The following is a 26,425-nucleotide window of genomic DNA, read 5'->3' as shown; positions in this document are numbered from 1 at the left end:
TCTGCAACACTCAGTTAAACCAACAATATTGAGGGAGGGTGGGTGGGCTTTCACTTTGGTGCCACAGGGGAGAAGAGGCAGGGTAGGCTAACTTGCTCCCTGTAGAGGAGCATTGCCCATGCCTTCCCCTTCCCGCGCCACTCTGTTACTGCCACTGGGGCAGCTGGGACTTGTAGTCCCCACTCCCCCAGCAGTTTCCTTTTTGGCGTTCCTAGACCCAAGGCGCTCCTAGACCCAAGGCCTTGCCTATTTAACTTGTATGCGGAGCACATCATGAGAAAGGCAGAATTAGAGGAGTCACAAATTGGGATCAAGATTGCAGGGAGAAATATCAACAACCTCAGATATGCAGATGATACCACTCTAATGGCAGAAAGTGAAGAGGAACTAAAGAGCCTGTTGATGCAGGTGAAGGAGGAGAGTGCAAAAGTGAAACTCAACATCAAGAAAACAAAGATCATGGCATCCGGCCCTCTCAATTCCTGGCAAATAGATGGGGGAAAAATGGAGATAGTGACAGATTTTATTTTCCTGGGCTCCAAGATCACTGCAGATGGGGACTGCAGCAAAGAAATTAAAAGACGCTTGCTCCTGGGGAGGAAAGCTATGGCAAATCTAGACAGCATCCTAAAAAGCAGAGACATCACCTTGCCAACAAAAGTGCGTTTAGTCAAGGCTATGGTATTCCCAGTTGCAATGTATGGCTGTGAAAATTGGACCATAAGGAAGGCCGAGCATCATAGAATTGAGGCTTTTGAACTCTGGTGCTGGAGAAGACTCTTGCAAGTCCCTTGGACTGCAAGGCAAACAAACCGGTCAGTCCTAGAGGAGATCAGCCCTGACTGCTCCTTAGAAGGCCAGATCCTGAAGATGAAACTCAAATACTTTGGCCACCTCATGAGACGGAAGGACTCCCTGGAGCGATGCTGGGAGCGATTGAGGTCAAAAGAAGAAGGGGACGACAGAGAATGAGGTAGCTGGATGGAGTCACTGAAGCAGTAGGTACAAACATAAATGGACTCCGGGGAATGGTAGAGGACAGGAAGGCCTGGAGGATCATTGTCCATGGGGTCGTGATGGGTCGGACACGACTTCGCACCTAACAACAACAATAAGACCCTGTGGCAGCAAAGGCTCCCTTGTCACGCCTCAGGTGCTCTTATTGGATACATCCTCTATGCTGTTATCGGTTACATCCTAACCTATGGTTCCTCTATATATTTGTGAAACAGCCTTGGGGGTAGAACGTGTCCGGCTGTCCAAGCTGGAATAGGGCCATTTATTTTAAACAGGCTTTGAAGCTAGTTTAGTGTAATTCATGCCTATTTTGAGCCTTTAAAAAACAATCTCAGCTACAACTGCTTCAAGTAAAATAAAGCCACAAAAATTCAGATATTTAAGTCTTTTAAAATGTTATACATATCTAGCAAAACCTTCTATGAGAGTCAGCCTTGACCTCTTTACATTTTTACTATAAAGTTAATTTAATTAAATCATTTCAGTGTGGGGTAGGCAAGTGATTTAATTGGAAGCAAATTTCAATCAAGTTAATTACACTGCCATAATTTAATACTTTACTGACAGATGGTTTGAAATATAATTTAAATGAAAGGAACATTAAGAAAAACCAGTAGGAAAAAAATCATGATGTCACTTTCTTACTGCATGATACACTGCTGGATAAGCCCTTGATAAAAGGCCAAATATAATTGCTGCATGTATGCTTTATGTAATCAGCATTCACATTTAAAATGTGCTTTGACTAAATGAACTTTGCTTAATTTATGTCCCCATAAGTAAGCATGTTAATGCAGATACTGATAGATTTATTAGGGGGTAAATTGAAAGTGCTAAATACATTCAGTTTATTTTAATTTTTTTAGTTTTATATTGAAATATTGCAGAGAGCTTACTTATATTTCAGTCCATTTGGAAAGAATCTCTCAGACCAGGCTGCCACACAGGGCTGCCAGTTAGAGTTTGAGCTGGGGTAGGTTGCCCCACCTCTACCTTCTCGTCTGCCCTGGATTTGTGCTTCTATATGGGATCTGGGGCAGTTAAGTTCCCAGTGCAGAAATGGTCTTGATATTTTTTGAGATTTGACTGTTAGAGCAGATGTAACACTGTTCATGAAGGATATAGGATGGCTATATTGGATGGTATTCCTTCTTTATGGTTAGCAGTCGGAAAGGATTTTATATTTCCTGTGCTCTGTTGGATTATTTGCTATATATATTTATTAGATCATTTTGCCCTGTCCTATATATAGGGAGCCTGGAGTGATATACATAGCTCAGTCTACTCAGCCGAGCATTCTGGCTGTTTTCAGGGCTTCTCAACATATTTATGAAACATCTGCTGGGATGCTAGGAATACAGTGGGAATTTAGAGCTGTATCCTCTGCTGTTCCCATGTTTTCTCAGTTTACCTTCTCACTTTGTAACATAAAAACTGAAGTACAGAAACAAACTGATGAAGTTCTAGACCTATTGGGGAAATTAAAAATCAATACATCTCCAGGTTCTGATGGTATGCTCACGCAAGTTCTTAAAGAACTCAGATATGAGATTGATGATCTGCTATCCCATTTATGTGACCTACCACTAAATCCAGCTGCTGTACCAGAAGACTGGAGAGTAGCAAGTGCTACACCAATTTTTGAAAAGGGATCCAGAGAGGAGGCAGGAAATTACAGGCTAGTCAGCCTACCTTCTTCCCCAGGGAAATTAATAGAAATGGTAATGGAAGATAGAATTGTTAGGCATTTAGAAGGACAAAGCCTGCTGAGGGAATTTCAGGATTGTTTTTGTAAAGGGAAGTCCTGCCTCATCAATCTTTTGGTGTTTTTTGAGAAAGTTAACAAGCATGTAGACAGCAATGAACCAGTAGACATTATATGTACGTAGTGAGTGCCACCACAAAATGGCTGCCATTGAAAGTGAGACCAAGCAGAAAATTTATTCATTATTGGATTTTTATCCTACCGCTCTTGGAACCAACTTCTGGCATGTAACAACAGTTACATAAAACCCCTGTTAAAACTCCACACAGCACCAAACACAAGACAGATAGCAATATTCTCTCATGCCCCACCCAGCCTGTTCAGATAATCCTCCACCTCAGGGTATGGAGTTCACCTGATGTTCTAGCGTAGCCTGAGGAGCGGCCTCTGATCTTTCTGGTTCTGGACTCAACCCAAGACCTGGGGGAAGAAAACAATTTTGGAATTAGTTCACATTCCTTCTAGTGTGTGAAATTATTTTCTCTGGTAACATATATATCACCATGCACATGGTAAGTTTTCCCCTGGGCCCGACCTAAAAGAAGGGTATCTTGATTTCAGCAAAGTGTGGTGTCTGTGAGTCTCAACCATTGTTTTAAAAATTGTGGGAGGTATTCTGAACTCTCCTGGTGCTGAAACTATGTACTTAAATCTGAAACTCACTGTTCTACAGTCCTGCACACACTTTTTCTTAGAATTATTTGTCATGGATCCTAGTTGGCTTACAACTGACTAGGAGGGTTATTCCAATCTTGTCTGTCTACAGATAGGAATGTCATTAGCAGTTTGCCAGATTAGGTTCAGGGTTTTTTTTCTGTTTAAAAAGACATATAAGTACATCAGAGTGGGTGCTGAATGAATACAGTGACAGCAGTAAAATTGACAAGGCCACCCTCCCACCTTGTCACTTTTCATCACACAGCTGTTCCAGAGGGCATGTGTCCACTCCAGCAACAAAATGCATTACAATTATTTATTTTATAAAGGAGCTTGGAACAGGTTTCAGGGAATCTTTTTGTTACAGGCACACATTTTTACAAGATTGCCGTATGATATTTCATGTAAAACAAAATTGTTTTGTGTTTAGAGTTCCCTAAAATGAATGAGGCAGTTCAGACTCCCCCTCCCCCTGTGGCTTTATGACTTTACCAGCTTTTCACTTTCCTCTCTGTAGCTACAATGTCAAAAGAGTTTTCATATTAAAAAAAATGAAATCAGTAACTAAGCATAGTTCAGGTTATGCTCTTTGTTGACCTAAGACCCTTTGCAAGTAATATTGTTGTATTTCCATGTGAGCAAAGGTAACCTACAAAGTGCTTCTTTACTGGGAGGTCTCAAGTACACATTATGACCAAAATGCCAGTGGCCTACATCTTCCCCTTCCACCTCTTTTTGGTAATACCTAGGACATGCAAAACATATAATCACACTCAAAGATTCCCTCTTGAATTATCTGTACTTGGCTAACTGTAGCAGGGCAAGCCAGCAAAGCACATAGTTCACATGACTGAACACTTACCGTATTTGCCAGCGTATAAGACGACCCCTCAACATTTCCACTCAAAATACAGTACTATGGGCCACTATGGGCAGCTATGTCTATCCCAACTGAAGTGCACCCGGCGTATAGGACGACCCCCCCACTTGGAGGCATGTTTTTCAGGGGGGGAAGTAGTCTTATACGCCAGCAAATACTGTAACTATTGACAGAGAGAGGTGGCTCGGCAGGGGCCATGTATCTCCCACAGCAGGAAGTTTGCCCTGACTCACTGGAACTGCTCATTCATCCCAATAAAGTGTTTAACTACTAGTCGAAAAGACTTCTAATTTTCCATTCCAATTTATACTTGGCATGTTGTATCAGTGGGATCTATTGGCCATAGAATCGCACTGATAAGCTTTTTTATTATAGCTTTTGACAAGGAAGTATATTATATGACAAGGAGTTGCATTATATTACAGATAAGAATTTTAGGAAATAGTTTGTTAAAAAATATTTGCAAAATTGGCACCACATGGCTCCAGCTTTCAATACGTATACCTGTTTCATAATATTTCCAGTAATGTTTACTATATTTTTTCTTGACTTGCTTATTTCACAAATGAGATTTTATATGTGTAAGTTTGGCATACTGAAGTGAACTATGGGGATGTTGCCTTTTGTATATATATCTCTCTGCCCATTTATACACTTGCAACATACAAACTCTGATATAATGCTCCTCAATAATGTAAATGCTCATTTGAAAAAGGCTATAATTCAATTTAGTAAAATGTAAAGCCATGGAAGATATAATTTCTGAGTACACACGTATAGGATTTGACTGTTAAGTTTCATTGCTGCCTATAATGCAATATACGCTTGGCCATTTACTGTTTGTTTTTACCTTAACTTTATGTTCTCTTTTAGATTATAGCTTTGCGTGAGCAAAATGTACACATTCAAAGGAAAATGGCATCAGGAGAGAGTCCCCCTGACTCAGAACATATCAAAGGAATGGAGTCAGGACAAAAGGTTCATGAAAAGGTATAAAAAAGCGGCTTTTCCTTTGATTAAAATGCTCTGATCAACACATATTGCTTGCATTCTGGATTTTCAAATAAACATAAGTTCACTGAATATGAGTAGTAGATCCTGTATGATAGATTTAAATGGATAGCCGTGTTGATCTGAAACAGCAGAAAAAAGTGTGTGTCCAGTGGCAACTTTAACAACCAACCAAGTTTTATTCAAGGTATAAGGCTTCATGTGTATGCACACACCCTCAGCTACAATGAATGGGAATTACCAGTCCATACATATAGGTGAGCAATAAATTAGTATGTAAATTAGTATACTAATTTGTTTAACAGATTAGGTTGATCCTGCATTGAGCAGGAGGTTGATCTAGATTGTCTGTCTGTCCCCTTCCAACTCTATGATTTTATGAATTCTACTAGGGGAAAAGCCCATTTTATTTTAAAATAAAATGGGCGCTAGGCCCCCTCCCCGGTGAAGCTTTCGCTGGGTGAAGGCTTCCCAGGGTGTGGCGGTCCCGCAGTTGGAGGCCGGGTGTGGCCTCTGTGGCCACGGGCCGCAGTGCGTGGGTGGGAAAGGAGTAGAGCCACAAGCTGGTTGCGTGTCAGGTGGGAAAGGAGCAGGGCCGCCACGTCTTTGAGGTGGCGTCCCTGCTCCTTTCCTGAGGGCGAAGGGACCGTGGGCGGGAAAGGAACAGGGATTCCGCATCTTCAAAGTCGTGTCCCTGCTCCTTTCCCGAGGGTGAGGGTAAGCTGGCCGGAGGACTTACCCACGGGGAAGGCAGCTTCCTCGGCAGGGCAACTCCCCAGCCAGCCCAGCCGTGGACGGGCCAACCAGCCAATGCGCACAGCTCCCCATTGGCATCTTGGCCCTCAAGTGACACTCAGAGGGCCCTCCGAGTTTTTATCACAGACTCAGCCCACCCTCTCTCCTCCCCTTTACCCCTTAGCGCTTTATTTATACTGCAAATCATTTTGTTGAAGACAGAGGGAGGCAGTTCATGCAAGGGATATATTGGGAGCTATCTGACCTTCAGAGTATGATTATAACTTGGAGAAAATTTGCTTCAATGAATTGATTCTATAATTTTACCATTTATTAATTGGAATCATTGTGATTGATGTATAAAACATCAGTTAAGACATGATCTTTGGCCATGTAAAATTCCCACGCTAAATTAGAAAATTAATGCAATTTGAGCCCGAACTGCAGCTGATCAGAAGAATATTGTTTAGTTTAAGAAGCAATATAGATATTGTATTCATTTTCAGATTTTCTTAATGAGTCATTATTGATACAGTTTACTGTAAAGCTATGTGTACATGGAATTTGATCAGAACATCTGCTTTTTTGGCACACAAGACAGAGAAAAAGACTTGCAAGGACAAAAGAGAGGTAAGGCATTCCTTGTGTAGCTGAAATTTTGGGAGAGGAAAGATGGTTGCTAATAAAATGTAGTTATACGGGAGTTCAGGCTTCTAAAGCAGTAATAACTGAGAAAGTTTACAAGACTGTCTGGGAATAAGATAGTATATGTCATATTGTATTTTGAATACTGGGCAACAAATGGACATAGGATATGACAGTGTGCTCCTGTAGTACATTTTTAAGCAAGGTGGCCAATGAAAATGCTGCGTTTAGTTCTTAAACTAAGGAACATTAGCATCTACATTCTGTAATACTTCTGTCACCTTTGCAGCATTCAGTATGTAAAGCTAATGCCATACTGCTCTGTGTTTGCTGGATGAGATAAAATTGAGTGTTTTCATTATGGTAGCCTATGTTTTTTTCTCATTAATTTTCCAGAACATTTTAATTAAGTGGAATAAAAATATAAAGACAATTATATTACTTTATTATTGCATAGTAATTTAGAAAGGAGATATAGTCTAGTTGAGAATGGATGTTGTACTATTTTTAGGGTTGGCTATATTTTTCAAAAAATTGGCTGACAGAATAGCATCAAGACCCACAAACATAAATATGTATCATGGGTACAGTATTTATACATTTAATAGTTTCAGAATATAACCCTTAATAATCAAGTGTACATTTTACAGCTCAATCCCGTTGCATGATTACTTGAATTGATTCCATTATTTTCAATGCTACCACTCAATCAAAATACATAGGGTTGCAACTTGTCGTTTCAAGTGTGACTGTTTTATTCATACTGACTGGTGAAATGACACATTACAATTAGGTCTGAAGAACAAATTTTGCCATGTATGAGAAAATATAGTCTAATCAGATAAGATTCATGCTACATATGTACATGATATTAGTGTTTTATACTCTTTGGAGAAAATAATCCGGTCCATATCCAGTATGCTGAATTTTCAAAAAAACCTTTGTATTATTGAAATGTTCTCATTATTTCATTCATTTATGGTAGAGGTATAAGGGGCAACAAACACCATGTTGCCTCCTATTGATTACTGATACAGTGTCTCCATAAACACAAGACCGCATTGCTGCTGTGCTTTTGATCTACAGAGAGAAGAGAGAAAACATCAGACATTACTGGTGCTGGCTTCTTTTCATGCTATTCACCAAGAGAAAATATAAGTATGCTTTTCCTCCTCAGTCTTACAAAGCACTAACAATTTCATTTTTTCCCTAAATCTCTTCCATATTTAATCTCCATTGGCCTCTGTGGCACTTGTTCCCACAGGATATATTTTAACTTTGGTTTTTCTTTGTGGCATGCCTCTTTTGTTGTAGATAATAACATCCCTGACATCAGACTTGCTTGATGACACTTTCATCTCTTTCCTTTTTCTTCCTCTTGGCTACTACTGTTTGGACAACAGAAAATGTCTTACACTTCCAGTCTCAATTGCTGTCCGATAACCACTTTAATAGTTTAAAAAAATAGTGAGGCTTTTCAAGTTATGTATTGAAATAATTGGTCTACATGGAATGCACAGAGTCATTTGTATTTTTTTAAATTGATAATGCCTTTGCTTGTTGACCCAGCAGCAGTGGCATCAAATGACATTATAAGAACTCAGGAACACTCAATGAAATCAATGAACAGTAGGTTCAGAACAGATAAAAGGAAGCATTTCTTCATTCAAAGAGTGATATACAAATGGAATTCACTGCTGCAGGAAGTGGTGGCAGATACAAACATAGACAGCTTCAAGAGGAGATTGGCTAGAAATATGTAGCAGAAGTCCATTAGTGGCTGTTAGCCATATGGTGTGTCATGGGCAGTGAAACTCTGTATTCTTGGTGCTTAGGGGGGCACAGAGAGCTGGTTTCTAGAGATCTGCTTTCACTGGTGGATATTCTGAAGACACCTTGACTTTGGCCATTGTGTGACACAGAGTATTGGACTGGATGGGCCATTGACTGTTCCAGCATGGCTTCTCTTATGTTCTCCAGACCAGTAAATACCTACCCACCTGAATCTATTTTCTGGCTATGGAAATTGCCAGACAGTGAAGGCAAAAGTGCAGCACCAAGATGAGGCGTCCTCCTTCTTCCAGCATGACTTTCCTTGTTCCTTTGCAAAGAAGGGTGAGGGAAAAATAAAATCCATCATGTCCATATTTCTGTTTTCTGTTTCATGGTCATTCTACCATGTACATATTTCTCTACTAGAAATTCAAAATGATCAGAAGAGCATAGGTCAGAAGTGACATTTGTGGATGTATAATATAGGCAAGTTTTCTGTTACACAGAGAAAATGATATTGGAGACACACTGTATATATCACAAAATGAGCCATTAGGAATTATATTAAGAAGTAACAGCTCTTTGTTTCCATCCCGGCAAGAGCAAATACCATTAAACAGCCCATATAACTCACTATATAGCCTGCAGAGTGGATAGCACAAACAAGAATGGGCATGAACTGTGAAAATGTGGTTCATATTAGTTTGTAGTTCCTGTCACAGTTTGTGAACCACAGAGCATCACAAAGTTTTTGACAATAGAAGAACTGGTTCAATTTGTGAGGCTCATGATATAGTAGAATTTCCACCTGGTGTGCAACAGAAACCAAACTCATAGTATCTCCAGTTGAGTCTCCTCTACCTATCCTCCAAGTTATGAGGTCTGAGTTACAGTCCCCCAAAAGAATCCCTAGGGAAGTGCTGTCTGGAGAAATGACAGGCATGGGTTCAGGAAATTCAGGAGTATATAGAACAGCAAAGTATAGAGACACCAAACTTGCAGCAGATCTCTAACTGATTCTCCTCTACCTGCTGTCCAAATTTGGTGAGCATTGGATTTATGGGGTCTGAGTTACAGCTTCCCAGCAATGGTGTCCAAACAATGGAGGAAAATAACAAAGGCAATAAAAGCCCAGCAGAACACAATCAAAGTCCCTGAGAAACTTTGCAGTAGAAACTGAATGGGGTGGGGAGGGTTTGAAAGCAGAGCAGAACCCATGCAATGTGCCCAACAGAACTAGTGCCATTGCAAACCCAATGGGACTAAGGTCAACACGGGAAAGTTCTTTTGTGGGTTAATGTCAGACACAAATTCAAAAGTGTATAGAATGGACTCCTGCAAGCTACACACACCAAGCCTCACATTGCCAACCACTTCTCTACAGTCTCTACCCCACACACAAACCACACCAGCAAGCATCCCCCTATGCTCTCCCCCCACCACCCCCCATCTGCAAAGTCAGGTTCTCGACAGAAAGGCAGGCATCCCCAGGGTTTTGCAAAGAGTTCTCCAAAGTTACCCATGATTGCCTGGCAGGCAGACCAGCCTTACCAGCCCAGTGGAAATTAATTTTTCACATAGTGATTAGTAATGCCAGTCATGATAGAAACCTACAGCCCCACCCCCAAAGTATGATAGCTTGATGGACACCACAGCTTCACCAGACCAATGAAGCCAGTGTTTTCCACTTAAAGTCATCATGAGGTAGATGTTGTTTTATGAGGTAGGTGGTAGCTAAAGGAGACCACTCCCACCTAGCAGAGGCTGCCATCCTCCCACCCAAGTGCCAAAGGTGCAACTCATTGGTCAAATACCAGATCTCCCAGAGAGGAGGAGAAGTGGGGAGACATGCAGGGGGACAACAGGAGGGCTGGATATTACCATGTGAGTCCCAGATAGGAGTAGCCCAGCTGGCAGAGGTTGACCTTGAGGAAGTCCAACTCATCCACCCTGGCTGAATCCAGGAGGGAGTGATGGAGGCTGAGAATGTCTCCCAAGTGGGAGAACACTTGCTTGCTCTGGACACTGGTAGAAGGGCAGGAGAGGAGACTCATGACCACACAAGAGAGGTTGAGCTATTCTGTATTACTTTGGGGATGTTTTGTACCATGTAGTCTGTATCCATCTCCTGCACATGGTGGCCTGGAGGCAGGACTGTCCCCTCTTGGGGCCTGTTCTGTATCCCAGCAGTCCAGACAGAAAGGTCCTCTAGCTATTACCTGTGGAAGGTGAGGGGGAGGTAGTAGTAGTGCTAGCTGCTCCAAAGGTCTTCTGCGGAATGCATGGTTCTGATTTGCATTATGGAGAGCTCAGCCTTGTCCATTGCCACTGCAAAGTTTTGCATGGTGGACAAGACATAAGCTCATGGTCTTCGGTAAGGAGACAGGGTTTCATGCCTTGATCATAACAGTTTTAATTCTCTAATTACTGTCTGAAAGATCTGTAGAGTTTGAAATGTCATGGATTTTATTAATTAGAACACTTTCTTTTATATGATAGCTCATGCTCCTTGGTTGTTGATACTGCATGTGCACATGTCTGGGCACCACATGTGACCAATGCTACCCAAGGTAGTTTTTCACTGGGATTCTCACTCTCCAAATCTTATATCAATGGGATGAAAATGTGTAGAAATTACTTTTCTCCTCACCAGTTTCCTACAGTAGATTTCTTCAACAGGTCATCATGAGAAGAAGAGAGTCCTGGGCAGACACAGACACATGGTGTTGATAATAGACTTTGAACATAGTTATTGGAAGCTATGCTTTCCTTGCATTTAGGTGGAGTGCTGCTTTCAGATCAATTGTAGCAAGTCATTTTGGAGGCTGAACCAATGCAGAAATCAGGATCTTCCAGTTAAACATCTCATTAAAAAGTTGATTGTTTATGAATGTGGATTTTGGGAGCCTTTTTTCATTTCTTCAGTATATCAATCTTACGGTTGCTTTGTTTCAGCGTCTATCGAATGGCTCTATAGATTCAAATGATGGCACCAGTCAGTTGGTGGAACTACAGGAGCTCCTTGAAAAGCAGAATTACGAAATGGGCCAGATGAAGGAACGCTTGGCTTCATTATCCTCCAGAGTTGGGGAAGTAGAGCAAGATGCAGAAACAGCTAGGAAGGAGCTCATAAAAACTGAAGAAATGAACAATAAATATCAGAGGGACATAAGAGAGGTGAGCTTCTTAAAAAATGCACGTCATTATGTGAAATGCTGGAATATTACCTTTTCTGTATTTTGTGTGTTAGTCCATGAATGGGAAGATGTGACAAATGATCACAGCAAACTGCTTATGTTTTTCAATACTCAAAACTAGCCCTAAAGGAATCCATCCATCCAAAGAAGTATAATTTGCATTTCTGCATGTGCAGCTAATGGGTTCAAAAGCGTTTTTTCCCAAAAACGTTTGACATGAAGACTCCCCCAATTTTCCCAGTATACATGACAGCCCTTAACACATATACACATGACTGTTTCCACATAGTAAGTTGTCCATGAGTGATGGAATAGCAATTTAGGGGGTTAACTTAAAAAAAATTATTTAACTATGAATTCTTTTTACCCTGCCTTTCCTCCAAAAAGTTCAACTCAACAAACCTATTTTAAGTCCTTCATTTGATCCTCATATCAAGGGTAGACTGAGAAAGAGTATAATACGTGTCAAAATATTGTACATTATTAATTGTCATCATAGGGTCAGTAGCCATAATAATTTGAAATGGCCTCAAAATAGTGGGTGTTGTATATTGATTTATTATATGAAGTGAGAAGATGACCTGTGTATGATTATCCACTAGGCAGAAATCATGGGAGTATATTCTTCGCTCTCAGGGAGCAGTTTCATTCTCTTTAGCCTAGGGTTGACAACCTGGAGAAGTTGGGGCAAAGACAAATGTTTGGGGATAAGACCTTCAAGAACTTACCAGAACAAGCCCACTTCTTTGCTGACAAGTTTTCTACTGTTGGGGAGAGTCATAAGGATGAGGGAGTCAGTCTGAGGAGGAGGGATGTGAACCATTAGAAGGGACCACTTCCTTCAGCAACAGACTGACATCCTCTCATACCAAAGATACCCCAGTGGAGGAGGTGAGCTTCTGGTAATGGGTGATTCAGTCACTGGGAACATCTAGAGAAGGGTCTGTGACAAGTATTTTAACTGTATGGTGACTTGTCAGCTTGATACAAAGGTGACAAACATCACACACTATCTAGACAGGTTGATAGTGTTGGGAAAGAGTCAGGAGGTACATATTGGAAGCTGTGACATTGGAAATATAATCATGTGGTCCTGGAGTAAATATATAGGTTGCTAAGCTGGAAGTTAAAGACTAGGAATTCAAAAGGTAGCATTCTCAAAACTGTAAACTGATAAACTAACATCCTCAGCAAAAACCCTGAGAAGCCATGTGACCATCAACCACTGCACAGTGTACTTGATAATGAGTGTCACGTTGACAGCCCCCAATCTGGGAATGCTGCTGATCTTGATTCTACCCCAAGACCCCTTAAGGAAGTCTGAGAATTGTGAGATGTGGACACACAGGCACAGCCTCCCTTACCAAAAGGGTCTGACTGATGCCATAACTGCCTAAAACTGTGACAGTAATGAAAAAATAACATAATCTGTGACAACAAATCACAGGGAGAGTGAGTGGGAAAGCCACATCAATCAGAGGCCTGGTAAAACTTGGCTATATAGGGGAGGAACAGGCAGGTAAGCCCATGAGAATCACCTGCCTCCCTCCAGCCTCACTTGATGTGGACTCACATAGGGTTCCAGCAGCCATTGCTGCTGAATCAACCTCTAGCCTGGTCATGTAGCCAGAGGAGACACTGCCTGCATGGTCACTTTCCCACCCAATGGGCTAAATCCCAGCCACGTCACGCTAATGCTAGATTTCTCTGACCGAGGTTTGAAACAATGCCGACTGCAGTCCAGTTAGGCCTGTATAACCAGACACCGAAGAACCAAGGATATTGAATTTGTGTTAAATTAGTAGTGGAAGATTTACCACATATTCTTGAATGTCCTTTGTACTCACATCCTAGGGCTAAATTTATAGATGGGGCTATCTGTGCTTTAAAACTTGTCTCTGCTTCAGATAAGTTGAAATTCTTGCTGTCAGATACCGATTTTGGTATCTCTTACAGAATGTCTCTGTTTGCTATGGCAGCAAAAAAATAATGTGGCTACTTAAGGTGGATTTAGCCATTTAAAATGTTTGGTAAATGATCTTAATATAGATACATTATTTTACTTAGGTATTTTGCACATCATATATATATTTTTTTTGGTGTGTTAAATTTTTATTGGAATGTATTTTATGTTTGTGTGTTTTGGATTTGCAATCACCTCTGGTCATATGCAATCAAGTTTACTACTACTACTACTACCACTCTGACCCAAGATGGGGGAGCTGGAGTGCTCAGTGCTAAATGATAATTTAAATACAGTAAGTATCTCAGGAACATGGTAGAATGGGAAACAGTTATGGTCACCCCTGGGTATAAGTTCTGTAGGTCTAACAGGGAGGGAGGGGTTGCATTGTATATCAGGGCATCGAATTAAATAAGTCAGAAAATGGGGGAATTAACTCCCCAACAGAAACAATATTAGGTGAAAATACAAGACCCTTTGAGTTATTTAAAGGTGGGGGTGTACTAGCACCCAACTGATGAAATTCTTGAGGCTGATATTGAGATGGAGAAGGAAATTAGGGTGATGACTAAAGCAAATAATGTTTTGATACTGGGAGACTTGAACTACCTCCATATTGACTGGAAAAACATGTGCTCAAGTCATACTGTAGAAATGAGATTCATAGACATCATCATTAGAATATCTGATCACTGACCCAACAAGAGGGGTATGGATCTTGGACTTGGTTCTGAGTGGGCCTCAAGACTTGGTGGGAGATGTAGACGTTGTTGCACCAGTTGAGAACAGTGACCACAATGCTATTATTTTCAGCATTCAGGTCAATCAAAAGTTATCCCTGACCTTTTCCACACCAGGAATTTGCTCCGACTCACCACTCACCCAGTGGCGGGGCAAATTCCCAGTTCTGCTTAACATTGGTGCTGTCCCAAAGCCATCAGGCCCTCAGTTGCCCCAGGACAAGGGAATGCAGATAAATCAGTGCTCCCTTTTTTGCCCTGTGTAGCAATGGGATCTATGTTGGTCCAAGGCCATCTGGAAGGGAAGAGTTGAGCCATCCAGGCCCAGCTCCTCCTCACCCAATGTATGGAACAAAAAATGCCCCAGGTGGCTCCACCACACTGCACAGCACAGTGTAGCTGCCTGGGACATTTGTTTTTGTCTAGGAATGTGGTATTGTGTCCCAATGCAATACTGCAGTCTTAAACCCAATAAAAGGCCCCTACCAGCCCACTGTGTAGTGGAATCTCACCATCCCAGTTCCCATGAAGGGAGCATAAATCCGGGACAGATGATGTGCAATAGGCAAAATGCTCCCCTATGTGGGAGGCAGGAGGCAGCCCAGCATGGAGCACCCAATGTGTTAAAGGTCCCTAAAGCCCAAATGGGTAAAATTTGATTTCAAAAGAGGGAAAGTTATAAAAATGAGAATAGTTAAAAGAAAGCTGAAAGGGAAACAGAAGAGAGTCAGATCCCTAGAGGATGCTTGGAAACTATTTAAAATCACACTAATTAAAGCCCAAATAGAAAGGAATCCACCAGTTAGGAAAGGCACTACCAAGTATGAATGCCTGCATAGTTAATGATACAAGTCAATGAAGCTATAAAAAGTAAAGAAAATTCTTTTTCAGAGTGGGAGGTCTACGTCCAATGAATTGAATAAAAGGGACAACAGGCTCTGGCAAAAGAAAAGTACATTAGTAATTAGGCATGAAAAAATAAATTGAGAAGCAGTCTGCTGAAAGCATCAAGACAAACAATAAACATTTTGTTAAATATTTCCTGAGCACGTAACCAGTCAGAGAAGCAGATGGGCATTTGAACATTTGGATGATCAAGGAATAAAGCGCTTACTAAAGAAAGATGGGGAGATGGCACAGAAGCTCACCGCATTATTTGCTTTTGTCACTGTGGAAAGTGTGGGGCATGCTTTTATGCCACAGCCACTTTGATAATGGCTATTAACCTCTTTTAATGAGCTTTGTTCACAGTGAAAAGGTACATCAGTATGTCCACAGGTACATGGGATCAGTAGCAGGCACACAAGCAACACCATAAATGGCAAGCATCAAAAGCACTTTCTCCCAACTCCCAAAATATTTAACAAAAAACACTTTCCCTTCCACATTCAGACTTAGAGGTTCCTGATGAGAACAATGATTGCAGCTTTCCCCTAGCTGATTATGGCTTCACACATTTCAAAGTGGGGTTTAGATTAAGGTGACCAGATTTTAACATTGGTAAAGCGGGACACTCGGGGGGGGGGGGGGTTCTTGATTTAAAATTTGGTCTATATGGAGCAGCAATTTTTTTCATAGAACGCATAGAAAACAAAAATAGTATGGTAATATATTTTTTTTTTTAATTTCAACATAAGTACAATTTGCCAGGTGCCCCAGATGTCCCTCCAAAAGTGGGACAATCTGGTCACCTTAGTTTAGATAAAAGAAGTCTAGTGCTGTTCCAACCTATGTGAACTATGATGTTTGATGTACTGTTTCTTCCTTTGAGGCTATGGCACAGAAAGAAGACATGGAAGAAAGAATTACAACTCTGGAGAAGCGTTACCTCAGTGCACAGAGGGAATCCACTTCCATTCATGACATGAATGATAAGCTAGAAAATGAACTTGCAAACAAGGAGGCCCTCCTGCGTCAGGTTCAGTATCTGGATCACTATGGGGGCTACAAAGAACTTTGGAAGAGAATACTTGTGTATATTTAATTATCTTGCACACTGCATTTTTCTTGAAAAGAAATTCAAATTTGTTTTCTTGCTGTGAACTTAGACTGCCTTCCCAGATATTGGAGGATTTGGGTCAACAAAGAATTAGGATTTGTCTGTCAAGCAGGAAAAGAGGCACCAGTGGATCAGATTAGGCAAAGTTTAATTTTAACCAGGGCTAAGCCCCAGTTTTAATAGAAGTGCTTTGTACTGGGATATGTAAAATAGTCAAATATGACTTCTGCCAAATTAAGAAAACAAGGTCCTGGAAACTTGATATGGTTAGGTTTGCTCAAGGTAAAAAAGAGCCCATGCAAAGAAAAGATAGCCGTAAAACAGACCTCACATGCCACAGAGTGCAAGGCTGCAAGAGCTCCCTTTAACAATCCACAGATTTAAGAAGGGGGCAGGATTTGCACTGGTTCTCAGGGAAGTTTCAATGAGTGCAGAGTGCAAGATGAACATAAAATAGTGGCAAATCAAAAGATTATATCAGGGGGGAAATGGGCAAGAAAAGTTGACCATACTTATTGATGTGCTTTCCAGTCTATCATTGCCATTCTTTTTCAGTAGATTTGAATATACATTATTGGTGCAGATATACAGAAAAGCTAGTCAGATTGAATCGTTGGAAGCCAATATGCATGCCTCATTGTATGAATAATATAACAATTTAGTAACACTTCCTCCTTCTTCCCAGCTCCAAGAAGGCTGCTGGGCTGTTTCTCGTGTGTGTGTGGGGGGGGGGGGGATGAAACATGATGTCATCAGTAGGAGCTTCTGACTGACTTCCAGGGATGTGGCAGGGATGTGTGGCTTGCTGATATCACTTCCAGGATTTCTCAGATCCTGAAGAGGTTTCTCAATGGTAAAAAGTTTGAGAAAGGCTGAACTTACTACTGTAAATCTATGATTTGATTAACATAATATCAGCTTTTTCAATAGTCAGTTACCTTTTCTGCTTAACAATTTGAAACATCTTTACTTTGTCTTGATATGATTCTGAATATCTGAATCATGAGGTTTTATCCAAATTATACTTTTTTGCTGTTTTGACCCATGCAGTAATTCTCTATACCAGGATTACAGAGACTACAGATAGACTGTTTCTGCATGGAGGCGCAAAGCTCGCACTGTTTCCTGCTTGCAAACACATGGTTGTAAGCCATGCATTTGCAAGCCTTCTCCCAGGAGACCCCTCCCACATTTTCGCTCTGCCTTGTCACAGCATTTTGCCTCCCGACAAGGCTGCAAGGAAAAACAAGCCAAACATCTCCCCCACCCCTACTTCTTCACTTGTCAATCACAGCAAACCACCAATCACAGCACAGCGATTCTCTTGGACTGTTTATGTACTGGAGGTTTCATGCTAGGCTGCAGGCTGAAGTATTAGTTGTGGCAGATTGTGGCAGATTGCTCCACCTCTTCCTGCACCCACACAGGGAAGCATTTGGTCAGTGCACCTCATCTGCCCCCGACTTGTGCTCCTGCATGGGAGCTGGGGCAATGAAGTTTCCAGTGCATAAACGGTCTCATAGATGCAAACTTTATTTTGCCCCTGAGCCCTGAATTTTTTTTAAAACGCACTTCCACATTTCTGTGTGGTAATGGCACAACACAGAAGCATTTTAAATAAAAAATTAATGCTTCTGTGTTGCTATGGAGGAATGCCAGAACTATGCAGCATTCCCCTCCCTTTTAGGAATTTTTTGGTGATTCTGTGTAGACAGTGGGCTTAAAAAAGCACATGGACACCTGGCTGTTCAGGAGAATGCTGCTTCATAACACGCACCCCCCCCCTCTTTCCCCATTCATTCCCCAATGCCAGAAAACATAAATGAGACTGTGTTTTGCCTGCCTGATTCCAAAAAGACTGGGGACACTTTACAGAAGATTTTTATTTTAGCTTTGACAAAGTAGTTTTGCAATTCCATGGCAACACAGAACAGGAAATGGAGAGGGGAAGGTCAGTGCGAGGGAAGGACAATGCTGCAGAGACTATTGTGACGCTTGCCCTCCATACTTGCTTGCCCTTGGTTGCTCCTTGATGAGAAGCATAATAAGAGGTGGCAAATCCAGTTTTCATGATTTCCCTAATCCCAAGGTGAATCAGTCCAAAATTCAAGCCAGCCACTGGACAGTGTTGGGATGCAGATTACATCATGTGGAGGGGGCTCTAAAACCCGCCAACAACCAGAGGCTGTCCAAGGGTAAATTCCTCATGTGGAAATGGTCATCGTTTTCTGTTTTTCTTGTGGAAAGCCCCTAGCTCTGCTTTGATCTAGTCCTAGGGGCAGATGCTATGCATCAGTTGTAACAATGCATGAAAACTAAAATGTATGCAAGCCTATGGTTTAAAAGCATATAAATTCTGTATCTGAATTACACTTTTAAGTTTCTGTTCCCACTCCACCTTGAACCTTAGTAAATTCCTTATTCAGCTTTAAATTATTTTAATCATATTTTCTGGGTTTCAGATGGAAGAAAAAAACAGACAGCTTCAAGAACGTCTCGAATTAGCAGAGCAAAAACTGCAACAAACAATGCGGAAAGCAGAAACATTGCCTGAAGTGGAAGCTGAACTGGCTCAAAGAATTGCAGCACTGACAAAGGTAGGATAAACTAAGGAGTAAGTTAATTGCAGAAATATACTTTCCTTTAACATTGATTGCCATTCCTTTTTCCTCTCTTCAGCATCACCAGCAGCAATAAAAGCCTATTTTGGAATGGACAAAGATGATTCTCCTTAATGGCACCGTAAATAAACACTAATCATATATGAAGATTTGCTTTAATTTAATATAATATTGGCAGAGGTGTTGCTTGGTATTAACTGTATGGCTTCAGTACATTTCTCTCAATATTCCAAAGGAGGGTTTTTTATAATACTTTGTATTATAAAAGAGTTACAATTATTCCAATTCAGCTAAAATCATAAGCTTTGTTTGACATTGAATTTTTCCATGATTTTCTACATCACATTAATACAAAGAGACTGTGATCACTTTCATGAAAATAAGTGACAAGTCAAAACTTACTTTCTTTTCCAGACTCTGGTCAAATTAATTGTGGAGGGATGTGTGCACATGAGTGGTTAGTTTGTAAAGAAGCTCTGTTAGGGGTATAAAGTTAAATTCAGGATAACAGCAATAAAATCCTTGTTAGTACCAAATAATAGAAAGCAAGCCTTTTGCAAGTAAAATCTTTATATCAGTGATGCAGGAAAGTAAATGTAAATGTGAAGAGCCCCTAAGGATAATCAGCTCCCCAATTTTATTGTTTAAATATTACAATGGGCTTCCCCCCCCCCCCTAAATACCCTACATTTTAACTCACAATACTTTTTTGTGCAATTCCAGCCCTGAAGTCTTTTCAGGGTGGGTCTTGCTATTCATGTATTTATTCAGGGTTTCTGCAGTTCAAATCAGAAACAAATGATATCAGGATATTTTTGAGATAACACAAATGCACATGGTATAATTATACTTGCTCCACAAACATTTCTTCAGTATATAACCTTGCAAGCTTCCTTCTTTTTCTCAGACTAAGCAAGGGCCTTTTAATCCCAGGAATAATTAGCATGGACCAAAAAGACCCATATTTTGGATTGGAACAAATAGGCAGTAAGTTACCTGTTCCCTTCATACAAGCAATGATCATAACATATGACCAATAACTCTAGTGTGCCATAGAAGCCCAGTGGAAATAGCAGTTTAATATATAGAAAAATCATTTATCATGATTCTCTGTAAGCTTTTACAATTCAAATAAGAACATTTGCATAAAGTCAACAATGGAGAACGATTTTAAATAGATATAATTTGTTGTTGCTGTTAGGTGTGAAGTCATGTCCGACAATGATCCTCCAGGCCTTCCTGTCCTCTACCATTCCCCGGAGTCCATTTAAGTTTGCACCTACTGCTTCAGTGACTCCACCCAGCCACCTCATTCTCTATCATCCCCTTCTTCTTTTGCCCTCAGTCGCTCCCAGCATTGGGCTCTTCTCCAGGGAGTCCTTCCTTCTCATGAGGTGGACAAAGTATTTGAGTTTCATCTTCGGGATAAAGATATAATTTAGGTGGTTTCATTGTATCCTATTGACAGTTTAGTGCCATAATTTGGAGACTGTGATATTGCACAATGCATTGTGCATTGCCTGTACAAGTTTTGGAAGTTTTTTGGCACACAGAGAAGTTTGTTGTGCTCAACCTCTTAAGGGAAAAGTAGAATCAAGGATAAGTATCCACCTTCAGTGTCCATTTGATGCAACAAAAATTGCACAGAAATTACCTATATATTCTTAATTCATGTTGGGTATTTGTATGAGCTGATTTAAATGTGCATAGTGAATGAAACAGTTTGTCCTTGGCAGTACCACTTCAAAGTACAAGTAGAAAGATTAAAATATGTAAGCTAATAACCTCCTGCACATGTCCTTGAGAAGGTATCTTGCCTGTCCTTGACCAGGACCGTTTATGCACTGGGAACTTCACTGCCCCAGCTCTCATGCAGAAGTACAAATCGGGGGCGGATGAGGTGTACCGGGCCAAATGCTCCCCCGTGTGGGTGCAGAAAGAAGTGGGGCAACCTGCCATGACTAAAACTCCAGCCTGCAGCCTGGCATGAAACCTCCAGTGCATAAATGGTCCAGGAAATGCTGTTTCTGCATACTGTTGCAACCATATACCAATAATAAAGTATTATTGAGTTTTGATTGCCTTAACAAGAATTTGGAAGCCCATATTTTCCCAAGGATCGATGGAAAAGCAGTCATCACATCTGAGACAGCAACTCCTCTTGGCTATATTCAGGGCTGTATGAGGATACAACAGGCTACTCAGCTTCCTAGGCAAGCCTAGTCTGGCAACTATGTAGGCTCATCAAAACTCAAGTTGAACTCACTAAACATAAAACATTTTGGATTCTGTTGTCCTTCCTTTTTTTTCAAGGGACTTGATGAGGACAAATTCCTCACAGAGAAGTAGAATATCTTTCACAGTCTATTTTTCTTGCCCCTTCCTTCTTATGGTTGGAAAAGACATGTTCCTGAAAAACAACCATGAATACCCAAGTGACTTTCTTCACCACTGCTTGACCTCAATTCAAAATGAATGTGGAAGGAGCTTGTGAATCAAGCAGCTAATTAGCTCAATTTCTTTTCTAGTTTGAGAACTGGGAAATTATCCCATTGAAAGACACATGTAGATAGCTATAGATCCAGAAATACCTTTAAGGCTTCCTAAAAGATTCCTTCTGCTGAATTGCCATGTGGTATAAGGTGGTACACAAAGTTATCTATGAACTGCTGCTGATTGGTCCCATCCTAAGAATCTGCTGTTTTTGTATATTCCAGATGTGACTATCTCCCTTTGGCACCTCAGATAAAAGGGAACCTTTCTTACATCTGAGTTGACAAGAGGAGGTATTACCACAATCCTACATGCTGAATCAACTCCGATCCATGCAGTTTTCAATTCCTGTGCATGTCTTTTTATGATGTCCTTAGAATTGATCTGAACTGTATTGTTTTAGGTATTTCTCATATTATATAAGGGAAAACATTAATGGGTATTAGGTTGGGGAGGTTGGTCTGGAAAGATGGGTAACCCCTCTCCTTAGTACCCTGGCAGTCTGATCCTGCCTATAGCAAAGAGGAAACACTATCCATGATGTAGTACTCAAAGACTGCTTTCCCCGTGCCACTTGAAATAATTGCAGTTTTACAGGTAAGGACAAAAATTAGATTTCTAACAAATAATTAATTTACCTTCTCTGTCAGAAAGGTAGTGAATCATTAGAGGACCTTTATATTCAATATCCACATTTGAATACATTTTCAGAATTGCGTACCAACAATTGATATTATTTGTGCCATTTCTTAATTGTGGGAACATTGGTGAGTCACTGTGCAAAATACAGTCTACTTAATGCAAAATGCTCCCTTCCTGGGAATGAAAAAATGGAAGCCATCAAGCATATGGCTAGAGAACTGGTGTTGGACTGTTCCGTTTAAAAATTGCACTTTCAAATATTTTCAAACAGTATTTGTACCTTTCTTGGGGTGAAAGATATTAACTAGCTGATTAAAATTTGAATTCTTACATTTTTATTTCATGTTATTAGGTAAAGGTTCATTTGTGTGAGCCTTTTCACATTTTCCAATGTTGTTCAATGTTGTTCACAATGAGCATGGAATCCATGGTGAACATATGCCCAGATGCAGCCACTCTGCCACAGGAAATCTGAGCCATTGCCAGCCACTATCTGTGAGACAAGTGCTTTTCATTCACCACAAGCTCAGTAATCCTTATCATGAGAAGCTGGAAGAGTTGTTTTCAATGACCATTACAAATTGCCTTTATACTTGTAAGGGAACCTGTCATGACATAACAAATGACTAACTCATTTGAATAGGTGTATTCTGTAACATTATACATTGTTTTCATTATGATAGTCATAGGGTTTTTTTAAAAACCTCAAAACTTATTCTGGTGTTGGACTCCCAAAGTCTCATTCCGGTGCTGAATTCACCAAATTCCAATCAGACCTCTTTGCCAGAATTGCTTAAAATTATTAAGGAGGAGTAATTTCTCATCAGCCAGCCATCACTAACCTGGAATTTCCATACTTGGGTTGTTAGCTTTTTTAGCATTCCGTTGTTTTAAGTTCATCCACATCAACTGCCTCATGTCACCCTATTGTAAATGTGGTTTATTCTACATAAAATTATGTCAAGTTAAAGTATTAAATTTGCAATCATGCTTTTCTTTTAAGCATTCTGTGCTGTGTTCTGTTCAGTGTTGGTGTCTTTAGTTCTGATTTTTCAATTTTGTCCCTCTCCTTTTCCTTGACTTGTCAGTCTGATCCAACCTCTTCTACCTCATCTGATGATTATCAATATGTTATGGAAGCTAAACTACAAGAAATGATCTCCATACGTAGGAAGGTAGTCCTACTGGACTTTACTTTCTATTGCTAAATAGAATCCATCTGATTTTGTTTTCATATTCTTTTAAGAACTCTGGTTTTTTTTTAATTTACGTATTTATTTTATTGATAATCAACCATTGTGCCATTCAGTGCTTAAAGAGCTTACAATTTTATGATGGCAGGTTTGTGTTCAAACCATGCACAGTTTGCATGTTACATTTGGCTGATTTCATTGCTCATAAAATAACTCCAATGTTTTGCTGAATGCTTGGATGTTAACAGGCCTCTGTAGCTGACACATTTCAAGCAATGCTGTTCAGCTGCCTGTTCGGATAAAAATTTATTTTTGAAAACTAATTTTGCAGTTAGTAGTAGCTTGCTTTATGTTTTCTTTAAAACTAATTGAGATTATGGCTCACAATACTTTTTTAAGTTTCAGAAAATCTTCCATTTTTTTTCCACAGGCTGAAGAGAGACATGGCAACATCGAAGAACGCATGAGACACCTGGAAGCTCAGCTGGAAGAAAAAAATCAGGAGCTTCAGAGAGTATGTGCATTACAGATAGTTTATTGTATGATGTGTAACTGGATTGGGCAAAGTCAGTTTCTTCATTCTGTTTCAGTCATGCTATAAAGGCTGGTTCAGGCATTCAACAATGTTTTATTTCTTTATATTGTAAACCACTTTGAGTTCCTATGAGGTAGAAAGGCAGCTACTAAATGTTTTAAATAGATGGATCACAAAGGCATCTGGGTACATATAGAGATCTGCAACCAGCAGATTATGGAGCACCAGTTGTTTTAAACAACAACACATCTGCTATAGCCAGAGGCACTCTTAAGGTGCCACAGTTGCACAAATCACAGCAGCCATGTGCATAATAATCTCCACTGAAGTGATCACCCTGAGGGGTTGCCAGTTTTTGACACAAATAACAAACTCACTATATACACATTTGTGAAGTTAACTGCAGAGACTGCTTTATTAGCCCGGTCAACTGATTTCAAATAGTTTATGAGCAAGCCATCGTTTTATTTTAATAAAAATATGTACTGTCTGTAACAGTTTGCAAATGTAAATATTTAAAAAATGGAAATTATGCAACACAAATGAATTTGTGAATTCAGGGATTTATTATTGAAAGATTTATTACTGAAATCTAGAATTTCATCCATTTGCTAATATTCAGGCTTGAGTGTGATGATCCTGTTAATACAAGACAGTTACCTAACAAAGTTGTACAGTGTTAAGCTTTGCTTTTAGTATTGATAAAATATTTTTTTCAGCAGTATTTGCTTTGCTGCGGATTATTGTGATTTTTAGTTGCACTATACCAATACTTATTTTTCAATAAGAGCAGCACCTTGGTACTGCCAGTTAACCTTGGTACTGCCAATTTTGTTTCCTTGGTACATAACTGAAGGCTAGACAAAGAGAAAAAATGAATGAAGAGCACAACAAGCGGTTATCAGATACTGTGGACAGGCTTTTGACAGAATCTAATGAACGCCTACAGCTACATTTAAAAGAGAGAATGGCAGCCTTGGAGGAAAAGGTAAAATAAAATGAGCAAAAAAAGTAATGGGAAAATGAATGCAATGTTTGTCTTACACGTATTCATGATTTCTTTTACCACATTGAAATGTATTCCTGTCTTGTGAAATAAAAACTGTTGAATATTTACGGCATAATTCAAGATCCCACAAAATCCTCTCCTCTCATGCCCTTTGACAACCAGTCCCCTATTATTAGGGGCTATGGCCCAATAGAAGAGTACGTATTAAGACTTTGGTATCTCCTGCTAAAGAATATTAGGTAGCTAACAATGGGGAAGACATTTTTCTGCCTGAGAGCATAGAGAATTAATGTCAATTAAAGTAGGCTAAGCCAGAAGGACCAAGGTTCTTTCTCAGTCTGAGATAACTTCATGCATTCAGTGGGCTTTTTTCCACACGTGTAATAACAGTGCATGGCCAATAGTGTTGATTTTTGATTTTTAAAAATTCAATTATATTTTCATGTCAATGAGAATAATAGGTATGCTCTCAATGTGCTCTTATATTATAGACATGCATGGGAGTTGATTTCATTTCTTTCATTTTTGTTATTTATTCCAAAATTGACTATTTCATCGTTGTACTGTTTCATATAGTTTTGTTTTGTTATTGCGTCATTTTATTTTTTCATAAATCTATTTTGTAATTATTTTTATTGGTTTCAGTGGAAGACACACATGGGGAGGCTCTGTTCTTGGGTCTGTACTTGCATTGATAAGTCATACAACTTGGTCTCCAAACTCCTCACCATCTTCATTGCCCTTCTCTGGACATGCTTCAGTTTGTCTAATCCTTCTTCAGTTGTGATGCCCAAAACAGAATACACTCTAAGTGAAGTCTGACCAGAGTAGAGTAAAGTGGTCCCATCACCCCATGCAATCTGAACACAATACTTCTTTTGATACAGCCCAAAATCCCATTTGTGTTTTTAGCCACTGAGTAACACTGCTGACTTAGGTTTGGTCTCCCCCATCCTATAATGATGCATTTTATTTTTCCTGCCTAAATACAGAACTTTACATGTATCACTATTGAAATTTATTTAATTCATTTCATCCCAGTTTTCCAGCTTTTGAGATCATCCTGTATCCTGACTCTGTCTTCTGCTGTATTTGCTACCCCTTCCAGTATAGTATCATCTGCAAATTTAATATTCTTTCATCTAAATCATTTATAAATATATTGAAAACAGGGTCTATGACACACATTTTGTTGCTTTTTTCAGTATAGGATGTTTACGTAGGTAATTTGTTTCATTTTTATACTAATTACAGTAATTTCAAAATGTTCCATTTTGTTATCATTGTAAATAATGAAGTAAAAGCACATCTACTATACACTGAATCTATAACCACTACAATATAGTGGTTAACTTGTTTGATAGGAAAGATCTGGACTGCCATACCTGCTCATGAACCTCACTAGATAACTTGGGGACAATAATTAATTCTTCTTAACTTACTTTAAAAGGTCATACAATGTGAGAGGGAGAAAATTGGTATGTCACCCTGAATTCCTCTGAGAACAACAGGATAAAAATGTGATGGGAAAATAGTATTAACATTAATAA

The 26,425-nt window shown here is 39.9% G+C and overlaps 1 protein-coding gene across 16 annotated transcripts in view; it reads left to right on the top strand.

Annotated features, from left to right (window-relative positions):
• PPFIA2 (PPFI scaffold protein A2) overlaps window positions 1-26,425 on the top strand; it is a 230,818-nt gene that overhangs the window by 150,944 nt on the left and 53,449 nt on the right. For 7 of the 16 annotated variants that reach the window (XM_077338920.1, XM_077338919.1, XM_077338917.1 and 4 more), the window contains 7 exons: window positions 5,193-5,309; window positions 11,439-11,660; window positions 16,155-16,301; window positions 18,845-18,979; window positions 23,227-23,313; window positions 23,762-23,845; window positions 24,723-24,854. In XM_077338920.1, coding sequence (XP_077195035.1) covers window positions 5,193-5,309; window positions 11,439-11,660; window positions 16,155-16,301; window positions 18,845-18,979; window positions 23,227-23,313; window positions 23,762-23,845; window positions 24,723-24,854 — 924 coding nt within the window. Of the gene's footprint in view, window positions 1-5,192; window positions 5,310-6,591; window positions 6,696-7,738; window positions 7,869-10,170; window positions 10,368-10,532; window positions 10,553-11,438; window positions 11,661-13,808; window positions 13,939-16,154; window positions 16,302-18,844; window positions 18,980-23,226; window positions 23,314-23,761; window positions 23,846-24,722; window positions 24,855-26,425 lie in introns of those variants that run through there. The other 9 variants (XM_077338924.1, XM_077338923.1, XM_077338921.1 and 6 more) reach the window with 6 other exon arrangements.

This window comes from Paroedura picta, chromosome 5 (genome assembly GCF_049243985.1).
Source record: "Paroedura picta isolate Pp20150507F chromosome 5, Ppicta_v3.0, whole genome shotgun sequence".
In the NCBI taxonomy this organism is placed as follows: domain Eukaryota; kingdom Metazoa; phylum Chordata; class Lepidosauria; order Squamata; family Gekkonidae; genus Paroedura; species Paroedura picta.
The sequence above is the reverse complement of the archived record's forward strand: the minus strand, read 5'-3'. Positions and strand labels throughout refer to the sequence as shown.